The sequence below is a fragment of the Leucoraja erinacea genome, chromosome 35 (genome assembly GCF_028641065.1).
Source record: "Leucoraja erinacea ecotype New England chromosome 35, Leri_hhj_1, whole genome shotgun sequence".
NCBI lineage: Eukaryota > Metazoa > Chordata > Chondrichthyes > Rajiformes > Rajidae > Leucoraja > Leucoraja erinaceus.
The window spans coordinates 4,773,861-4,795,042 of record NC_073411.1 but is presented as its reverse complement, the minus strand read 5'-3'; the positions used below and the strand labels follow the sequence as shown (position 1 = coordinate 4,795,042).

At 47.1% G+C, this 21,182-nt stretch overlaps 1 protein-coding gene across 1 annotated transcript in view; it reads right to left on the bottom strand.

Moving 5' to 3' along the window:
* The window catches only part of LOC129713272 (disintegrin and metalloproteinase domain-containing protein 9-like), a 64,181-nt gene that overhangs the window by 26,528 nt on the left and 16,471 nt on the right, over positions 1-21,182 (bottom strand). The window contains exons 2-8 of the mRNA XM_055662208.1: positions 19,667-19,782; positions 15,462-15,526; positions 6,048-6,126; positions 4,490-4,566; positions 2,433-2,643; positions 1,524-1,589; positions 831-899 (exon numbers count right to left, since the gene is read on the bottom strand). Of these exons, the coding sequence (XP_055518183.1) occupies positions 831-899; positions 1,524-1,589; positions 2,433-2,643; positions 4,490-4,566; positions 6,048-6,126; positions 15,462-15,526; positions 19,667-19,782 (683 nt within the window). The remainder of the gene's footprint in view (positions 1-830; positions 900-1,523; positions 1,590-2,432; positions 2,644-4,489; positions 4,567-6,047; positions 6,127-15,461; positions 15,527-19,666; positions 19,783-21,182) is intronic.

The window sequence follows — 21,182 nt, the reverse complement described above, 5'->3', positions numbered from 1 at the left end:
TAGGGGGCTTCAAAGTAGCCCGTTGTGGCAAAACAGTGGTGCAGCAGGCTGAGCTGCTGTCTCACAGTGACAGAGACCTGGGTTCAATCCTGACCTCAGGCTCTGTTTGTGTGGAGTTTGCCCTAGGACCGTGTGGGTTCCCTCTGGGTGCCCCGGTTTCCTCCCACATCACAAAGACGTGCGGGTTTGCAGGCTAATCGGCCCTCTGTAAATTGCCCCCTTAGTGTGTAGGGAGTGGTTGAGAAAGCGGGATAACATAGAACTGGTGTGATCGATGGCCGGCACGGACTCGGTGGGCCGAAGGGCCTGTTTCCATTTGGTACCTCCAAACTCAACTTACTCACCAGAACCACAGGACTGATGTGGGACATGTTGGCCAGTGTGGGCAAGGTGGGCTGAAGGGCCTGTTCCAATACTGTATCACTCTCTCTCTCTAATTGATATGAAGAAAGGTTTTGGGTGACATTTCGGGTCAAGACCCTTCTTCAGACTGATGTCAGGGGAGTGGGCTGGACAGAGATAAAATTACATTTTATCGACCCAAAACGTCACCCATTCCTTCTCTCCAGAGATGGGGTGGGAGATTGCAACCTTCATGTGGTCCGCCCTGTTTCGACTAATGCAATCAACTTGACATGCACAAACAAATAGATCAAATAGAACAAGTTGTCCTACAACTTTAGGGTGTGCACGCCATACACAAGAAGAGGAAGTCTCCACATGTGCTGGCTCACCCGCTGAGTAACTCCAGCATTTTGTGTCTACCTGCAGTTCCTTCCTACACGCGAAGAAAGGTTTTGTTTGGCTGAAAGAAGTGAAAGCGCACTTACTCCATCGAGGTAGTTGGCGATTTGAACCATCTGCTCCCTCACAGCCGTCTCGTTGCTGGTTATGTCAAACTGCACAAGAGAGAGAGTAGAGGCAGAAACATTATAGAAGCACAACTCTAATTCCTTCACTTCTCTCTTCTGTTACGATACGCTAGAACTTTATTTTATGCCAACAGTCATCAAACACAAAATACAGGAGACATGAAATTAAAGTGGAATGGATGTGGAAAGGATTGGGGAAGTGAGGGGGGGGGGTTGGATATAGTGGATGTGGAGAGGATGTTTCCACTAGTGGGAGAGTCTAGGACTGGAGGTCCTAGCCTCAGAATTCAAGGACGTTCTTTGAGGAAGGAGATGAGGAGAAATGATTTTAGTCATCAGTCTACCCTCCCCCCCCACTAGACAGAAGGGGAAGGAGTTGTACAGTTTGATAGCCACAGGGAAGAAGGATCTCCTGTGGCGTTCTGTGCTGCATCTTGGTGGAACCAGTCTGTTGCTGAAGGTGCTCCTCAGGTTGACTAATGTGTAATGGAGGGGGTGAGATGTATTGTCCAGGATGTTCTGCCAGTTTGAGGAGCATCCTCCCCTCCACGACCACCTCTCATTAATCCAACCCTGCCCCCAGGACCGAGCTAGCCTTCCTGATGAGTTTGTTAATCCTTGAGATTTACGGTACCATGGTACGAGACTTACCATCTCCTTGTCCCCAACCAGAAACAACTCAACATATCGAGTCTGAGGCAATATGGCTCGCTTGTTCTGAAAATGACAGAAGGATTAATTTTATTCAAACACAATTACTTTCCAATTCATTTGCTACAACACCAGACAGTATTCCTCAACTAAGGTGGAAAAATCTGGAAACACTCAGCAGGCCAGGTTTAAGGTGGAGAGAATGGTGGGAGAGTGTAGGCAAGTGTGAAATCGGTAGTAAAGAAAGCAAACTCAATGCGAGCATTTATTTCAAGAGTGAAAAGCTTTGTTTTGTTCACCATCGGGGCAAATCGTACCATACAAGAGTACATCAGGTAATGCAAAAAGAGAAAGAGTGCAGAATGTGATGATACAGCTACAGAGAAAGTGCAGATTTGAAAAAAAGTACAAGGGCCATAAAGGAGGTAGACTGGAAGATGGGGAATTAACAAAGAGGCAAGAACAATGGCAGGGTGGTGTGGAGCAGAGCGGCAGAGACCCGGGATTAATCCTGACTACGGTGCTTGTCTGTACGTTCTCCCCGTGACCTGCGTGGGTTTTTTTCCAAGATCTTCCGTTTCCTCCCACATTCCAAAGACATACAGGTTTTGCGGTTAATTGGCTTGGTATAAATGTAAATTGTCCCCAGCGTGTGTAGGATAGTGTACGTGTGCAGGGATCGCTGGTTGGTATGGACTCGGTGGGCCGAAGGGCCTGTTTCTGCGCTGTATCTCCAAAATAAACTAAACTGAGTAGAATACTTTGTTACATGTGACGAGTCACAGTGAAATTCTTTGCTTACCTACCGAAGGTTTGCAAATGGTCGCCCATCAAGGCCGCTTACAAAGTTACAAACTCCCCCCCCTATGCCAGGCCCCCCCCCTCCCCCACGCCTAAACTATGACTTACACGCAGGAAGCCGGTCATAGTGTGACCATCATGTGAATACTGCTCAGCACCACTGTGGTCATTCTGGGGCACGGAGACAGTCTCGTTGGACACACCGCAAGTCAAAGGCTTCTCCAATAGATCCTGCATCTGATACACCAGGTGCTGGAAGCTGCTGGATGTCTCCAAGGGTTCAATGACGTAATGTGCGTTGTCCATGTGCAATAGACCTCTGCAGAAGCAAAACACAGTCACGTTTGTTGCGATGGAAAGTTTCCAGTTTGTACAGTATCACCTGGACGGTGACGGGGCAGTGGAGCCGCTGCCTCTCAGCGCCAGAGACCAGGGTTCGCTCCCGACTTCAGGTGCTGTCTTTACGGAGTTTGCACGTTCTCCCCGTGACTGCGTGGGTTTTCTCCGGATGCTCCAGTTTCCTCCCACTTCCCAAAAACGTGCAAGTTTGGAAGTAGGTTGGAAAATATGTAGGGAGAAAATCTGTAGGAATTAGGCCATTCGGCCCATCAAGTCTACTCCGCCATTCACTCATGGCTGATCTATCTCTCCCTCCAAACCCCATTCTCCTGCCTTCTCCCCATAACCTCAGTCACCAGTATGGATAATAAAGTAGCAGAGGTAAACTGTGAACGGGTGATCGATGGTTGACGTGGACTCGGTGGGCCGAATGGTCCCTATCCATGCTGTATCTCTAAACTAAACTAAATGACCTTTCTTGGTGACCTCTCGTTGGTCACCATATGTTGAAGGAGTTTCATTTGGTAATTTTCTTTTGGCACATTCAGGAACAATTCGAAGAGGAAGCTCATCTAAGCATGACACAGACAAAGGTTGGGCTGTAGATGGCAAAGTGATCATGATACAGTACATGGCATCTTCTCATGTACTCAGGCAACTTTTGCGCCTGTCCTGCCTAACCAGCTGAGTTACTCCAGCTTTTAATATCTGTTCCTTTTCTCTCTGTCCCTCCTCCACACTCATCATGATACCAGTCTGAAGAAGGGTCTCGATCCAAAACGTCGCCCATTCCTTCTCTCCAGAGATGCTGCTTGTCCCGCTGAGTTACTCCAGCTCTTTGTGTCTACGGTTTAAACCAGCATCTGCAGTTCCTTCCTGCACGTACTAGGTTCCCTCTCGGGATAACTCACTATCACCCATCCCACAGCCAACAATGGACCATTGTGAGCTCCACCTGTCCTTGATTATCATTGCTTTTTCCATACCTTGCATTCATTTGTCTTATTAACCATCTATATCTCTGGTTTCCCTTTCCCCGAACTCTCAGTGTGAAGACGGGTTTCGACGCGAAACGTCACCTATTACTTTTCTCCAGAGACGCTGCCTGACCCACTGAGCTGCTCCAGCTTTTTGCGTCTGCCTTCTGTTTAAGCCAACATCTGCAGTTCCTCCCTGCTGGTCGGCGCGGAGTTGGTGGGCCGAAGAGTCTGTTTCCATGCTGTATCTCTAAACTCTAAAGTCTAACATCGGCTGTGTATGGAGCGGATGCGAAATGAGGATATCATAGAACTGATCGGTGGTCGGCATGGACTCGGTGGGCAGAAGGGCCTGTTTCCACACTGTATCTCTCAATTAGTGGATCTTGCTGTCCCTCAATGCCAGGTGAATGTATACCAGGTGATAACAGACCGGAAAACAATAGTGACACAATAGGTGCAGGAGTAGGCCATTCGGCCCTTCATGCCAGCACCGCCATTCACTATGATCATGTGCCCCGTTCAGTGGCACAGCAGTACAGTTGCTGCACTGCCTTATAGGTCCTGGGATCGATCCTGACTACAGGCACTGTCTGTAGGAGTTTGTACGTTCTTCCTGTGACCGCGTGGGTTTTCTCCGGGTGCTCCGGTTTCCTCCCACATCCCAAAAACATGCAGGTTTGTAAGTTAATTGGCTTCTGTAAATTGTCCCTAGAGCTTAGGATAGTAGTGTATGGTTGATCGCTGCTGGGTGTGGACTCGATGGGCCGAAGGGCCTGTTTCCAAGCTGTATTTCTAAACACCGCTCATCTCACACCCTGCTCGCACAGGGAGCAGCTTGGACCTTACCTGAGCCCATCACACGTGCTAACAGCAACCATGGAACTTTCCATCCCTTCCACAAATCCTTGGAAATGGCAGTGGTTCTGCAGGGGAAAAATATTAAAACATTTCAGACTGACCCCACTTTCCAAACCCCAGTATCATATGAACCCAAGGGATGAAAGCAGCGACATGCAGACACATGGAACTGTAGATGCTGGAATCTTGCATAGAACAGGGCGGCACGGTGGCGCAGCGGTAGAGTTGCTGCCTCACAGCACCAGGGACCTTGGTTCAAACCCGACTACGGGAGCTGTCTGTAGGAGTTTGTCCCTGCGACTCTGTGGGTTTTCTCCGGGTGCTCCGGTTTCCTCCCACACTCCAAAGACCTGCAGGATCGTAGGTACCGCAGAATTCTCTGCCTCAGAAGGCAGTGGAGGTAAATTCTCTGGATGTTTTCAAGAGAGAGTTAGATACAGCTCTTAAAGAGAGCAGAGTCAGGGGATATGGGGAGAAGGCAGGAACGGGGTACTGATTGTGGATGATCAGCCATGATCACATTGAATGGCAGTGCCGGCTTGAAAGGCCGAATGGCCTACTCCTGCACGTATTGTCTATTGTCTTCTGTGCTTCTATGTGTAGGATAGAATGAGTGTGAATGGGTGATCACAGATTCGGTGGGCCGAAGGGCCTGTTTCCACGATGTATCGCAAGATTAAACTACATTGCAAAATACTGAGGAGCTTCCCCCGACACTCCAAAGACATACAGGTTTGTAGGATAATAAGCTTGGTAAAATTGTAAATTGTCCCTAGTGCATGGGATAGTGTTAGTGTGCGGGGGGGTCGCTGGCCGGTGTGGACTCGGTGAGCCAGTTATCACACTGTATCTCTAAACTACACTAAACAGAAACTGCTGGAGTAACTCAGCAGGTCAGGCAGAATCTGTGGAAAACCTGGATAGGGAACGTTTTGGTTTGGGACTCTCAAGAAGGGTATAGATTAAAGACGGATCCCTATACAGTTCTTTGTTTCTACATTGAGGAAGAGCCGCCAGGCTGGAATTGTGCCCAAAGACAAAACTGGAAGCGGATTCTGCTGGTGTAACCCTTTATAGGACAACATAACCACTGCCATCAATTGTACCAATCTGTCGAGGCCATATCATTGTATGGGTGTGAGGCATGGACTCTCACTCGAGCACTGTCCAAGTCTCTCAATGGTACCTGCACCTGAACGCTCAGACAGGTTCACTATGTCAGTTGGACCACATCACCAGCGCCCAGCTCCACGGGTAGATTCCACCTCTGACGGAGAAGACCAGGTGGGGAAGGATGAGGCTCGCTGGTCACTGCCAGCGCCGGCCAGAAATGCCAGTGAACAAGGTTGTGCTGTGGGAACCCGCCCATGGAAGACGTGACCCGGGACGGCCATGCTGAAGACGGGGATGGAAGACACATGTGTGAAGCTTGCCGGCTGCACGGAGGACAGAGATGTGTGGTGCATCCGTCAACGTGCCTGTCGGAAACCAGCGCCACTGCGTCGCTAATGTTTTCAATGATAATAATAATAATCTCTTTACATACCTGAACGTCTGGACGAGATGTAATGAGCTTCCCATCATCTCCGTAAGTAAACACGGTGAAGTCTTTCGCAATGAAATCTCTGAAGGCAGAAAACACAGGCAGAATCAGTACTTCGGTTCAATTTAATTTATTCAAGTCAAGTCAAGTATATTCGTCACATACACATACGAGATGTGCAGTGAAATGAAAAGTGGCAATGCTCGCAAATTGTGCAAAAAAAAAAACAAACAAACAAACTACAAACAGAATGGAACAGAATCACATATTACATATTTGTGGGAGGGAAGAAAAAGGAAAAAAAAAACAGCAATTTTAAAAAGACAGTAAATTTGTACATCAAAGTTAGTCCCTGGAGAGATAGGAGTTTACAGTCCTAATGGCCTGTGGGAGGAAACTCCTTCTCATTGTCAAGTGTAGCGAGGTACAGTGAAAAGCTTTTTGTTGTGTGCTAACCAGCCATCGGAAAGTCAATACATGATTACAATCGAGCCATTCACAGTGTTCAGATTCATGATGAGAGAATAACGTTTAGTGCAAGGTAAAGCCAGTTGAGTCCGATCAAAGATAGTCCGAGGGTCCCCAGGTAGATGGTGGTTCAAGACTGCCCTCTGGTTGAGGTAGGATGGTTCTGTTACCTGATAACAGCTGGGAAGAAACTGTCCAGTCGAGTCTTTAGTCAGAGGGTGGTGAATCCGTGGAATTCTTTGCCACAGAAGGCAGTGGAGGCCAAGTCATTGGGTATTTTTAAGGCAGATATAGATAGATTCTTGATTAGTGCGGGTGTCAGAGGTTATGGGGTGAAGGGGGATGAGGAGGGAGAGATAGATTAACCATGATTGAGTGGCGGAGTAGACTGGATGGGGCCCAAATCCTATTCTGCTCGTAGGGAGGATGCCATTAAGCTGCAAAGAGTGCAGAGAAGATTCACAAGGAAGTTGCCAGGACTCGAGGCCCTGATCTAGACCCCAGAGGTTGGGCAGGCTTGGACCTCATTCTTTGGAGTGCATGGGAGCGAGGGGTGATGTTATACAGGTACAACATCAAGAGAGGAATTGACAGAGTGAATTCACAGTCTTTTCTTGGGATGGGGGCAAAATTAATAAAAACATGAGGGCAATGTTTTCCATATAGAGGGTGGTGGGTATATGGAACCAGCTGCCAGAGGAGGTAGTTGAGGCAGCTACTACAACAGTCCACCTCCAGTTTAAATTCCATTTGGAATATTTTGGAAGGCCAAGAAACCAAGAAACCAAGAACCACATTAATAGACACGTGGACAGGTACACGGATAGGATGGGTTTGGAGCAGTGTGGACCAAACGCGGGCAAATGGGACTAGCTTATCTTGGTCGGCATGCACAAGTTGGGCCGAAGGGCCTGTTTCTATGCTGTATGACTCTAAAAGCCACTTGGTCAGGATAGTTTCGATGGGAATCTTGGGTATGGGCAAGTTGGGCCGAATGGCCTACTGTATTTCCGCGCTGTGTGACTATGGCTCTCAGATGGGTTAACGAGAACAAAATGTAGGCCGGAGGTGAAGAGGCTGCTGGATTCCCCACGATAGCTGGAAGCGGGCCAAGGCAGAGGCAGCAGATGGGGTTTCCCTCAGCACGACAGCCCTGGGCTTGGATTGAGAGCAGTCGGTACAGGAGAGCCGACTCATCATTACAGGAGAACCGTTACATGTAGTACCCCTGGAGGAGGGGGGGGTGAAGGGGTGAAGGGGCGCACAGCAACACACAAGCGCACGCAACACACAAGCGCACACACACACACACACAGCTAAATCAGGCACAATCACAGAAAAAATAACATTAACACGGTGGCACAGCAGTAGAGTTGCTGCCTTAGAGCGCTTGCAGCGCCGGAGACCCGGGTTCGATCCTGTCTGTACGGAGTTTGTACGTTCTCCCCGTGACCTGCGTGGGTTTATTGTCCCGAGATCTTCGGCTCCCTACCACACTCCAAAGAGGTTTGTGGGTTAATTGGCTTGGTATAAAATGTAAAATGTAAATTGTCCCGTGTGTGTGTGTGTGTGTGTGTGTGTGTGTGTGTGTGTGTGTGTGTGTGTGTGTGTGTGTGTGTGTGTGTGTGTGTGTGTGTGTGTGTGTGTGTGTGTGTGTGTGTGTGTGTGTGTGTGTGTGTGTGTGTGTGTGTGTGTGTGTGTAGGATAGTGTAAGTGTGCGGGGATCGCTGGTCTCCGTGGGCTGAAGGGCCTGTTTCTCGAAACTAAACTAAACTAAAATTAATGCTGTTCCATAAAAACACCACTCCACCTCACTTGCCAATTTGTAGCGTGATGGCAAAAAAAACAAGTCTGAGCACAGCAGAAATTAGCTTCCTGATTTCCAGCGAAGTTTCCAGTGTAAGGTCCAGCTTTCATTGAGCTATGTGTGTGCTGATGCACTGAAGGGAACATCAGGAGGGGGGGCCATTTGGCATGGGCCTCATGCCTGCTTCAAAGGCATCTTGATTTGGTGGCCTCTAAAATTGAGGGGGCCTCTGCTTGATCTTGGTTTGGGGGCATCTAAAATTGGCCTGGGCCTCAGTTCATCTATGAGAGGGCCTGATGATCAGTCCCTGCTGCTCTGTCTGTAGATGGATCAACACATCCACAGCTCGGACCGAGGGTCTAATCTGGTTTAGTTCATATTTCTCTTGGGTAGCATGCACTCCAGTGGTATGAATAATGAGTTCTCTAACTTCAATTAGCCCTTGCATCCACTCTCTCTCCATCCCTGCCCCACCCAAGTCATTGTACCAGATTCAAGGTCGGCTTGTTGAGTTTCATTGTCTGTAACTGATTTTCACCCAGCCCATAGCCTGTCTCCTTTATCACCGTTCCTTTTTTACATATCTTTCATTCTTTTGTTCTATATCACTCCATCACCATCTATATCCCTGGTTTCCCTTCCTCCTGACATCGGGCTGAAGAAGGGTCACAGCCAGAATCATCACCTACTCCTTTTTTCCAGAGATGCTGTCTGACCCGCTGAGCTACTCCAGCTGTGTGTGTCGATCTGCGATGCTCTGCCAGACCCGCTGAGTTTCTCCAGCACTTTGTCTGTATTTATATAGTTTAGAGATACAGCGCGGAAACAGGTCCGTCAGCCCACCCAGTCCACTCCGACCAGCGATCCCCGCACACTAACACTATCGTACACACACGAGGGGCAATATGCACTGAAAACCAAGCCAATTAACCTACAAAGCTGGACATCTTTGGAGTTTGGGGGGAAACCGGAGCTTCCCGGAGAAAACCCACGCAGGTCACGGGGAGAATGTACAAACTCGGTACAGTAAGTTAGCACCTGTAGTCAGGATCAAAACCTGGTCTCTGGCGCTGTAAGGCAGCAACTCTACCGCTGCGCCCCATTTATTTACCATTGAGTATTTCCACCCAGCCCCCCCCCCCCCCCCCCCCCACTGTCACCATCCCACCCCATTCCACCCTCCCCCTGCCATTTATTTGCCTGGAATATAGTTGTCGGTTAAATGTGGCTTCTGCAAATTGTAAATTGTCCCCAGCGTGTAGGATAGTGCTAGTGTACAGGGTGATCACTGGTCGGCACGGACTCAGTGGGCCGAAGGGCCTGTTTCCGCGCTACTTCTCTCGAAAGGCCACGATGAATCCTCGACGGTTGGAAGCCCTAAACTCGCACGCACATGGGTCAGTGTTTTCAGGAGCAAGGAAAAGGTGAATGAGGACACGGGGACAGAGATTAAATAGCATGTGCTGAAACTAAAATGAAGCAGAACATGCTGGATGGACAACAGTTTTGTCAGCTAGCTCCCACAAACCAGTCCCGTCAGTAACCTATTGTGCTTTTCTAGCATTCTCTCTCTCGCTCTAAGTAACATCTGGTAACATGACTCTGCTATTACTGTGTGAAAATTCGGGTCACCTACTTTACAATGGGCGCCAGATGCCGGTCAAATGCACCATTGCCTCACTCTTCTCCATTGAGTCTGTCCAAAGCAAGCGCTGTCTGCGAAGGGCGCTCAGCATCGTCAAGGACTGCTCTCACCCCAACCACAGACTGTTTACCCTCCTACCATCCGGGAGGCGCTACAGGTCCCTCTGTTGCCGGACCAGCAGGTCCAGGAACAGCTTCTTCCCTGCGGCTGTTACATTAACTTTTTTCACACAGAGAGTAGTGAGTCTCTGGAACTCTCTGCCGCAGAGGGTAGTCGAGGCCAGTTCATTGGCTATATTTAAGAGGGAGTTAGATGTGGCCCTTGTGGCTAAGGGGATCAGGGGGTATGGAGAGAAGGCAGGTACGGGATAGGCAGGTGAGTTGGATGATCAGCCATGATCATATTGAATGGCGGTGCAGGCTCGAAGGGCCGAATGGCCTACTCCTGCACCTAATTTCTATGTTTCTATGTTTCTATTACTCAACACTGTACCTCTGGGATTGCCAATCACCACTCCCCCCCCCCAGACACTCCTTCCACCAGGAAAAAAATAATTGCACCACTATGACTGTTTGCACGTAAATATATTTATTTATTGCTCATATTCTATGTTCACTCTTCTAGGGAGATGCTAACTGCATTTCATTGTCTCTGTACTGTACACTGCACAATGACAATAAAGTTTGATTCTGAATCTGAAGTTGGGCCGAAGGGCCTGTTTCCATGTTGTATGACTCTATACGATATGACTCTAGCCTGACTATTCCTCTTTCTTTCATGAGCAGTTAAACAGTCTGCAAATGCAGAGCGTGCAGAAAGCCTTGTTATCTCAAGGGAATCCGTCTGTGCAACAAAACACAAGCCATTAGGTCATCAATAAGCACTTCACGGCATCTCATCCATTTCCTGACCGATTACTCTGCCAAATACTCCAAGAATGGCAGGAGAACGTTAAAACTGTAATGGCTTTCTGCCCTGGCACAGTTTCTTTAAGTGCTCCTGAATAAATTGAGGTGGAAAAAAGATATCCTCTCCTGTAATGTGTTGTAGGCAGACTCACCCTGGAACAATGGCTGCAAAGGAGCAACTTCCACTCTCAAAGCTCCTCAGTATTTTGCAATATAGTTTTAGCTTAGAGCTACAGTGTGGAAACAGGCCCTTCGGCCCACCGGGTTCGCTACTAGTTCCATCAGACACACAGGGACACAGAAGGCAATTCAAGGTGAAGGGGAAAAGATTTAATAGGTAGCTGAGGGGTAACTTTTTCACACAAAGGGTGGTAGATGTATGGAACGAGCTGCCAGAGGAGGTACACTAGTTGAGGCAGGGACTATATTCAACATTTAAGAAGCAGTTAGAAAGGTACATGGATAGGTCAGGTTGGGAGGGATATGGACCAAGTGCTGGCAGGTGGGACTAGTGTAGCTGGGACATGTTGGCCGGGGTGGGCAAGTTGGGCCGAAGGGCCTGTTTCCACACTGTATCATTCTATGACTCTAATTAACCTACCATTCTACACATCTTTGGGGAGTGCGAGAGGAAACTGGAGCACCCGGAGGAAATCCATGGGGTCACAGGGAGAACATGTAAACTCTGCACAGACAGCACCCGAGGTCAGGATTGAACCAGGGTCTCTGGTGCTATGAGGCAGTGGCTCCACTAGCTGCGCCACTCTGCTGCCCATATCTCTATACAGTATCACTTGCTGGGAAATGAGCTATAGACAGTGTAAACGTCCACTACAGGCTCGTTGCTAGGGTGGGTCTCATCCTGTGTCTGTTTTGGTGCTGTTCCCTGCAGCTGCCGCATGTGGAACACATTCAGCAACAAGACAGCCGGACAAAGTATTTTATGATGATGCGGAACTGCTCCATCCAAGACCCGCGAGAAATCGCAGAGAGTTGTGGACGCAGCCCAGACCATCACACAAACCAATTTCATTCACTCCATCTACACCTCACGCTGCCTCGGCAAGGCCAGCAGCATAATCAAGGACGAGTTACACCCTGGCCAATCCCTCTTCTCCCCTCTCCCATCAGGCAAGAGGTACAGAAGTGTGAAAATGCACACCTCCACATTCATGGACAGCTGTCAACAGGCAACTGAACCATCCTATCAATAACTAGAGTGGTCCTGTCTGTCTGTCTGTCCACCTCATTGGAGACCCTCAGACTATCGTCAATTGGAAGAGAGTGGCATACTGGCTCAGCGGTAGAGTTACTGCCTTAAGGGCCTGTCCCACGGGCATGCGACTAGCGCGACCAAACCGGCGGTCGAGTGATCCCGTACGAGTTGACGTGAAGTTCGAGCGAAGTCTGCAGGGTGTTCGAGCTAGGCGTACGCCGTCAAGACGCTGCGTACGGCATTGAGACGGCACGTAAGGCGTCAATACGCTGAGTATGGCATCGAGACGCTGCGCACTCCCGTCGAGGCGCTGCGTACGGCCTCAATGCGGCTGCGGGCCGGCAGGCCATTGCCACGCGGAATATTTCCACAGTGTCAGTTTTTCGGAGCCCCACGCGGTGTCGGGACCAGCCCCGCACAACTCCACACGGCCCCAGCGATCGAAGTGGGACCAGTCCCGCGAGGCCGTACGGCTCAAGCAACCACGTTAGGTCGCACTTGCCGCATGCAGTCGCATGCTCGTGAGACAGGCCCTTTACAACGCCAGAGACCCGGGTTCGATCCTGACTACGAGTGCTGTCTGTACGGGCTTTATATGTTCTACCCGTGACCTGTGAGGGTTTTCTCCAGGATCTCCGGTTTCCTCCCACACTCCAAAGGCCTACAGGTTTGTAGGTTAATTGACTTTGGTAAAATTGTAAATTGTCCCCTAGTGTGTGTAGGGTAGTGTTAGTGTGCGGCGATCGCTAGTCTCAGCGTGGACTCAGTGGGCTGAAGGGCCTGTTTCCGCACTGTATCTCTAAACGTAAATAGCTGGGAGCGGACAATAAATACTGGGTCTGCCAACAACAACCACACGCTGGAAATTAATTCCTTCTTGGTGACTTTCCATCATGCTTGACACAGAGGCACAGAAACACTGCAGCCATTGTTAGTGGCACAACGATGCAAGAGTTCAAATCCCGACATGACAAGTTGTGCTTTGAATTCAATAAATCAGCTCATTAAACGTTTTCCATCGGCAGGAAATGTACCTTATCATCGTTAATTTTAGTTTAGAGATACAGCTGTGTGCCCTTTGACCCACAGCGATTACCCCGCACACTACACTGTGCTACACGCTAGGAACAATTTACAGTCGGCTAATTAACCTACAAACCTGCACGTCTTTTGAATGTGGGAGGAAATGTGGGAGCTTTTGATGAGCGTTTGACAGCACTGGGCCTCTACTCGCTGGAGTTTAGAAGGTTGTGGGGGGGACCGCATTGAAACTTACAGAATAATGAAAGGCATAGATAGAGTGGATGTGGAAAGGATGTTTCCACTGGTGGGTGAGTCTAGGCCTCAGAATTATAGGGCGCTCTTTTAGAAAGGAGGTGAAGATTCTGACTGTCTTGGTGATCTATGCCTCTCGTAACTTTATAAGTGTCTTTTTACGATGCTGGAGAGATTTTGATGAACAAGCTTATTATTCAGTCTTTTACACCAATACACTGTTCTTAACAAAAATCTACCCATCATGTGAAACCTTATAAATAACAGATATAAATTAGATAACTTCAAGGCCGAAAGTAAAAAAACTTTTTTCATGACGGACAAATCTTCATCGTTTTACCACCAATTTGGCCACCAAAAATGTGACCTTAAAAACTCTGCCACATTTAGTCATGAATATTTAATTCATAAATAAATTTAATGTGGCCCGCTCATACATAGACCTTTTGATAATGATCTAGGGAAATATCTTCATCAATATCAGGAGAAAAATACAGTAACATCAAGATAATACAGTACAGTATAGACCCCGTCACGGACGTTGTGCTTGGTGTCCATTATCACAACGAACATTGTCGGGGTCGGTGTCTCCGTAAGCTAAACCATGGAGGCTCCAAACCTCAAATGCTTTACACAAACCACAACGAGGTGCCCTATGGTAGTAGCGATTTTTGGGCGAGTTAATTATTTTTCCTTATTTTCAAATTTTTTATTTTTTATTTTTTTTTATTTTATTAGAAGTAAGCACAGTCATATGGCACCAAAGTGCCTAATATATATTTTCATAATACATTTTATGTACAACTTCTTTTTTTTTTTTTTGTTACATTGAAAAAAGATGAGAATAAGAAAAAGAAGTTAGATAGTAAAGGATAGAAAGATGTGAAATATATAGTGTGTGAAGAAAGAAAACGAGTAAATGAAGAAAGTTGAGAGAGAAAATAGTGAAAAGAAAAGGAGATCATTATTTATAGTCTTGACCAACCCTCGTCCAGTCCTGAAACAGTTATTTTTTACAATTGTGTTGCACCATATGATTCCAAAAAAACGACGAATGGAGACCAACTCGTTATGAATTGGTCTGATTTATCCATTAGGAGGAATCGCATTTCCTCAAGATGAGCGGTGTCCAACATACTTGCAATCCACATTTTAAGCGTTGGTATTGATGTTCAAATTTAATATATCAAAAACATCGTGGGGTCAAAAACGCAACGGCCGTTCACCATATAATTTCCGACTTAAAAAAAAAATTTGGTCATCAAAACTAAGTAACTGAGCCAATCTTCAATTTGTTTATCTTTCGTACGGACCTAGTCGCTAACTTCTTTCCTTCGTGTCAACTTCGCAATGACCGTTATGGAGGCATTTTATTTACTAAAATTCAGCCCAAAACTTCGAACAGGTCTCTGCCCCCAACCTCTGACGTTCCAGAGAAAACAATCCTAGTCTGTCCAACCTCTCCCTGTAGCTAACACCCCATTAATCCAGGCATCATTCTGGTAAACCTCTGCATGCTTTCCAAAGCCTCCACATACTTCCTGTAACTTTATACACACAACCTTTTCACACAAAGTGTGGTAGACGAGATAGCTGAGGATGAGGGGTGATCTTATAGAGGTGTATAAGATCATGAGAGGAATAGATCGGGTAGATGCACAGAGTCCCTTGCCCAGAGTAGGTGAATTGAGAACCAGAGGACATAGGTTTAAGGTGAAGGGGGAAAGATTTAATAGGAATCTGAGGGGTAACTTTTTCACACAAAGGCAGGTAAGTGTATGGAACGAGCTGACACAGGAGGTACACTAGTTGAGGCAGGGACTATCCCAACATTTAAGAAACAGTTAGACAGGTACATGAATGGGACAGGTTGGGAGGGATATGGACCAAATGCTGGCAGGTGGGACTAGTGTAGCTGGGACCTGTTGGCCGGTGTGGGCAAGTTGGGCCGAAGGGCCTGTATCTACACTGTATCACTATGACACTGTAATGCCGCTATTCTCCATATGAGCAGAATATGAGATACATGTTTTCAAAGTGTATCCAATAGCTACAGAACATAGATATAATACTGGGAATAAGAAAAGACATTACTCACTCATTTTTCGTCAGATGGATGACATGGTCATGGCCCTTCACCCGAACTACATACGATAGCTTGCCCTGAGGTGATCAATGCAGTAAATAAAATCATTAGCTGATGTTTTATTAAAGGCCAGCAGCAATAATTCATTGGCACAACAAACCTGTTGGGATGATGCAAGTAAGAAATCATTGGCCCAGCGGTAGAGTTGCTGCCTTACAGCGCCAGAGACCCGGGTTCGATCCTGACGATGGGTGCTGTATGTATGGAGTTTGTACGTTCTCCCCGTGACCTGCGTGTGTTTTCTCCGAGATCCTCAGTTTCCTCCCACACTCCAAAGACGTGCGTTAATTGGCTTGATATATTTTTTTTTAATTAAAATTTTCTCTGGTGTGTGTAGGATAGTGTTAGTGTGCAAGGATCGCTGGTAGGTGCGGAGTCAGTGGGTTGAAGGGCCTGTTTCTGCGCTGTATCTCTAAACTAAACTAAACTAAACTAAACACTCTTGAGTCTTTTGACTTATGACAGGATGCTGGCTATACACACACACACAATGATTTAAAACTTGCAGACTGCTTTCCCTCCCCTCTCCACACAAGGCCCTTGTAAAATACGTGGGTGCGTTTTCCCACGCTGGTCACTGGGAGAAGGTACAAATTCCCTACAGGCAGCGCCCGTGGTCAGGATCGAACCTGGGTATCTGACGCTGTAAGGCAGCAACTCTACCATATCTAAGTATTGCATACAGTTTTGGTCTCCAAATCTGAGGAAGGACATTATTGCCATAGAGGGAGTGCAGAGAAGGTTCACCAGACTGATTCCTGGGATGTCAGGACTGTCTTATGAAGAAAGACTGGATAGACTTGGTTTATACTCTCTACAATTTAGGAGATTGAGAGGGGATCTTATAGAAACTTACAAAATTCTTAGGGGGTTGGACAGGCTAGATGCAGGAAGATTGTTCCCGATGTTGGGGAAGTCCAGGACAAGGGGTCACAGCTTAAGGATAAGGGGGAAATCCTTTAAAACCGAGATGAGAATAACTTTTTTTCACACAGAGAGTGGTGAATCTCTGGAACTCTCTGCCACAGAGGGTAGTTGAGGCCAGTTCATTGGCTATATTTAAGAGGGAGTTAGATGTGGCCCTTGTGGCTAAGGGGATCAGGGGGTATGGAGAGAAGGCAGGTACGGGATACTGAGTTGGATGATCAGCCATGATCATATTGAATGGTGGTGCAGGCTCGAAGGGCCGAATGGCCTACTCCTGCACCTAATTTCTATGTTTCTATGTTTCTATATTATAGCGCCATTATGCCACTATCTTCTGATGTGTTGCAAGCAGTGAATTGTACACAAGTAAATTGGATGAAAAGGTCAGCAAATTTCTACAGATTAAGAATGTTATGTGTTCAGCTGAACAATAGTGGTCACTGTTAAAGTTGCAATATTTTAATCAGTCTTTCCTTGTTTTGTCTCCTTGATGAAGGGACAGAAAATGTTTCACTTCTCGTTGATTAGTGCATGACCTGAGGGAGGTTGCATTTATAATATTAACAAGCAGGGGCCTGGTGGTGGTAGAGGCCGCACAGTGGTGCAGCGGTAGAGTTGCTGCCTCACAGCGCCAGAGACCCGGGTTCGATCCCGACTCCGGCTGCTGTCTGTACGGAGTTTGTACGTTCTCCCCGTGACCTGCGTGGGTTTTCTCCGAGATCTTCGGTTTCCTCCCGCACTCCAAAGACGTGCAGGTCTGTAGGTTCATTGGCTTGGTATAAGTATAAATTGTCCCTAGTGTGTGTAGGATAGTGTTAGTGTGCAGGGATCGCTGGTCGGTGCGGACTCGGTGGGCCGAAGGGCCTGTTTTCGCCCTACATCTTTTAATAGAGTTGCTGCCACAATGTCAAGCACCAGCCTACGCATCCGGCTCCTATTTTAGTCATTAGGGTTGTACAGGGTGGAAAGAGGCCCTTCGGCCCACCTTGTCCATACCAACTAAGTTGACATATTGGGCTAGTTCTGTTTTGCCTGCATTTGTCCATCAACCCTCTAAACCCTTACTATTCCCACATATCCAAATATCTTATAAAGGTCATATCTGTATCCGTTCTATACCTTCCGCTGGCAATGCATTCCAGATACAGACTATCCTTGAGTGAAAATGTTGCCCCTGAAGACCCTAGAGGGCAAGGGTTTAAGATGAGAGGGGACATTTAAACCCTCTCATTAGAAGCCGCTGCCCTCTAATTTCAGATTCCTATACCCTGAGAAAAACTGAGAGCATTCACTTCATCCATGCCCCTCGTGATCTTGTACAGCTCTATATGATCATCCCCCAGCCTCCTGCACTCCAGATAAAAATGTCCCAAATGCATCAATCTCTATCTCTAACAAGCCCGCAAGTCCAGGTAACATGCTGATGAATCTCCTCTGCACCATTTCCAACTTTGTGGGTGACACAGCAGTAAAGTTGCTGCCTCACAGCGCCGGACACCTGGGTTCAATCCGGACTACAGGTGCTGTCTGTGTGGAGTTCACACGTTCTCCCTGTGAGCGCGTGGATTTTCTCCGGTTCCCTCCCACATTGCATAGTTAGACGTGAAGGTTTGTAGGTTAATTGGCTTTGGTAAAGCATCCCTAGAGTGTAGGATAGAACCAGTGCCTGGAGGGTCGTTGGACGGCACGGACACGGTGGGCCGAAGGGCCTGTTTTCGTGCTGTATCTCTGAAGCTAAACTACGCTCAACCTAATGACACTAATGATGGCTGGGAAATCAGAGTGCACTCCAAGTGTGGTCTCACCAACAATTGTACAGATGCATCATGAGGTCCCAACCTTTGTACTCCATACCATTCCCAATGTATGCGAAAGAACAGCAGATGCTGGTTTAAATCGAAGGTAGACACAAAATGCTGCAGTAACTCAGCGGGACAGGCAGCATCTCTGGAGAGAAGCATTCATTCTCTGCAGAGATACTGCCTGGCCCGCTGAGTTACTCCAGCATCTGCAGTTCCTTCCTAAACATTTCTACGAAATAACTTGTTCTGGGAAATAATAACTTATTACATAGGTAAAGAGGTCCTCTGGAACGCACTCTGCAGCTAATCCTCATTAGTTATGCAGTGAATCCTGTTATTTGAAAGATGTTGTTAAGCTGGAAAGGGTGCGGAGCAGATTTACGAGGATGCTGCCAGAACTCGAGGGCAGAAACCGGAGCTCCCGGAGACAACCCACGCAGTCACTGGGGAGAACATACAAACTCCATACAAACAGCACCCGAAGTCGGGATCGAACCCAGGTCTCTGGGGCTGTGGGGCAGCGACTCTAACACTGCTCCATTGTGCCGCACTTAATTTTACATTAGTTCCCATCACAAACAATGCAAACATTCTGTTAGCTTTCCTGATTTCTTGCTGCAGTTGCACACTACCCCAACTGTGCCCCAAGACTCACACATCTCGCTGCATCTCACGAGTCAAGTCAAGAGTTTTTTATTGTCATGTGTCCAGAAACGGAACAATGTAATTCTTACATGCAGCAGCACAATACACGTAAAGATGGTACTCTGTAAACCCAAACAATTAAAAAAAAATATATACATACACACACATATATATACTTGCAATATCTGTAGTGATTGCTTATATACGCAAACATACACACACACACTTATATACACACACACACAATTATACATATATATACACACACACACATATACTCACATATATACATACACATATATATTCACACACATATGTGTATATATATATATATATATACACACACACACACACAAAAATACATATATACGCAGACACATATATACGCACACACATATATATATATATAGACACACACATATCACACACATATATACAGCACACACACATATCACACACACACTCACATATATACACACATACATATACACAGACACATATATGCACACACACATATATACACACATATATACATATCTATATATACACACACACATATCACACACACATATATACTGACACACACACACACATATATACTGACACACACACACACACATATATATATACAAACACACACACGTCAACAATCACTTCAGATAATGCATGACATTGTTGCATGCCAAAATGGATGACTTTATACACTCCCATGTTATAGTCGTGTGTAACACCAGTAGTGCAGCCACTACGCTGAAGTCAATGTACAGTTATTCTCCAACGTACCTGTGAAGAGGGGCCCAGGCCAGCATCTCGCTTCTCTCTCTCGTTCAGCTGTCGTGGGATTGTAATTTCGAAGGCAGAAAGCTTCGAAGTCTGGTGGGAGGCTGGATGCAAATGGCCTGTAAAAGAAACGCAGGGCTGAGTAATCATGAACGGTGTGTGGCCGGCACGGTGGCACAGCGGGTAGAGCCGCTGCTTCACAGCGCCAGAGACCCAGGTTCGATCCCAACCTCGGGTGCTGTCTGTGTGGAGTTTGCATGTTCTCCTTGTGACCAGTTTCCTCCCACACCCCAAAGACGTGCAGGTTTGCAGGTTTATTATCCCTCTGTAAATTGCCTCAAGTGGATGAGGTGGTGGGATAACGTACAACTAGTGTGAACGGGTGATCGATGGTCGGATTTGACACGACGGGCCAGGCAGCATGTTAATAAGTGACAGGAGTAGAATTAGGCCCGTCAAGTCTACTCCGTTGTTCAATCACGGCTGATCTATCTCTCCCTCTCAACCCCATTCTCCTGCCTTCTCCCCTATAACCACAAACACCGGTACTAATCAAGAATCCATAGCAGCGCCTGCTAGCGCACCCAGACATCGAACCCAGCGTTCGGAAGCGTGGTCACGTGACTCGGGGGCTGTTGTTTTTGTGCGTTTTTTCCCCTGCGCGCGTTAGTTCAGCGCTGACCACCAATGTGTCCAGGTGTGTCCGTTAAACCTGTATGCTGCAACTTGAACTTTCGAATGAAGTATTGTTGAAAACTCCAGGAGTCGTTTATCAGACCACTAAAAATCTATCTATCTTTCTCTGCCTTAAAGATATCCATTGACTTGGCCTCCACAGCCTTCTGCGGCATTGAATTCCACAGATTCGTCACCCTCTGACTAAAGAAATTCCTCCATCTCCTTCATTCTGAGGCTAAGACCTCTAGTTTGGGTCGGACTGGAATGTCCTTTAGTTGCCTGAGCCGAGTTACTGAGCACTTGGCGTTCTGTGCAAGATGAAGGGAGTATCCAACATCATTGAGCTTATTCCCAAAACAAAACAGCCGACCAAACCCTTGCAATTCCTATTCCTGCTCCTCGATTAGTCATATCACTGAAGTTGCAAAATAGAAAATAATGTGTGGAATTGTTATATTTCCAAGACGACTAATATGCGTCAGCTTTTCACATGAAAGCAATGACGTTCCTTTCTCATCGTTACTTTTGCTGCATATCTTGTTGCATATCTGCATTTTAGACAATAGACAATAGGTGCAGGAGTAGGCCATTCGGCCCTTCGAGCCAGCACCGCCATTCAATGTGATCATGGCTGATCATCCCCAATCAGTACCCCGTTTCTGCCTTCTCCCCATATCCCTTGACTCCGCTATCTTTAAGAGCCCTATCTAGCTCTCTCTTGAAAGTATCCAGAGAACCCGCCTCCACCGCCCCCTGAGGCAGAGAATTCCACGGACTCACCACTATCTGTGAGAAAAAGTGTTTCCTCGTCGCCGTTCTAAATTTGTTCAATATCTCTCCA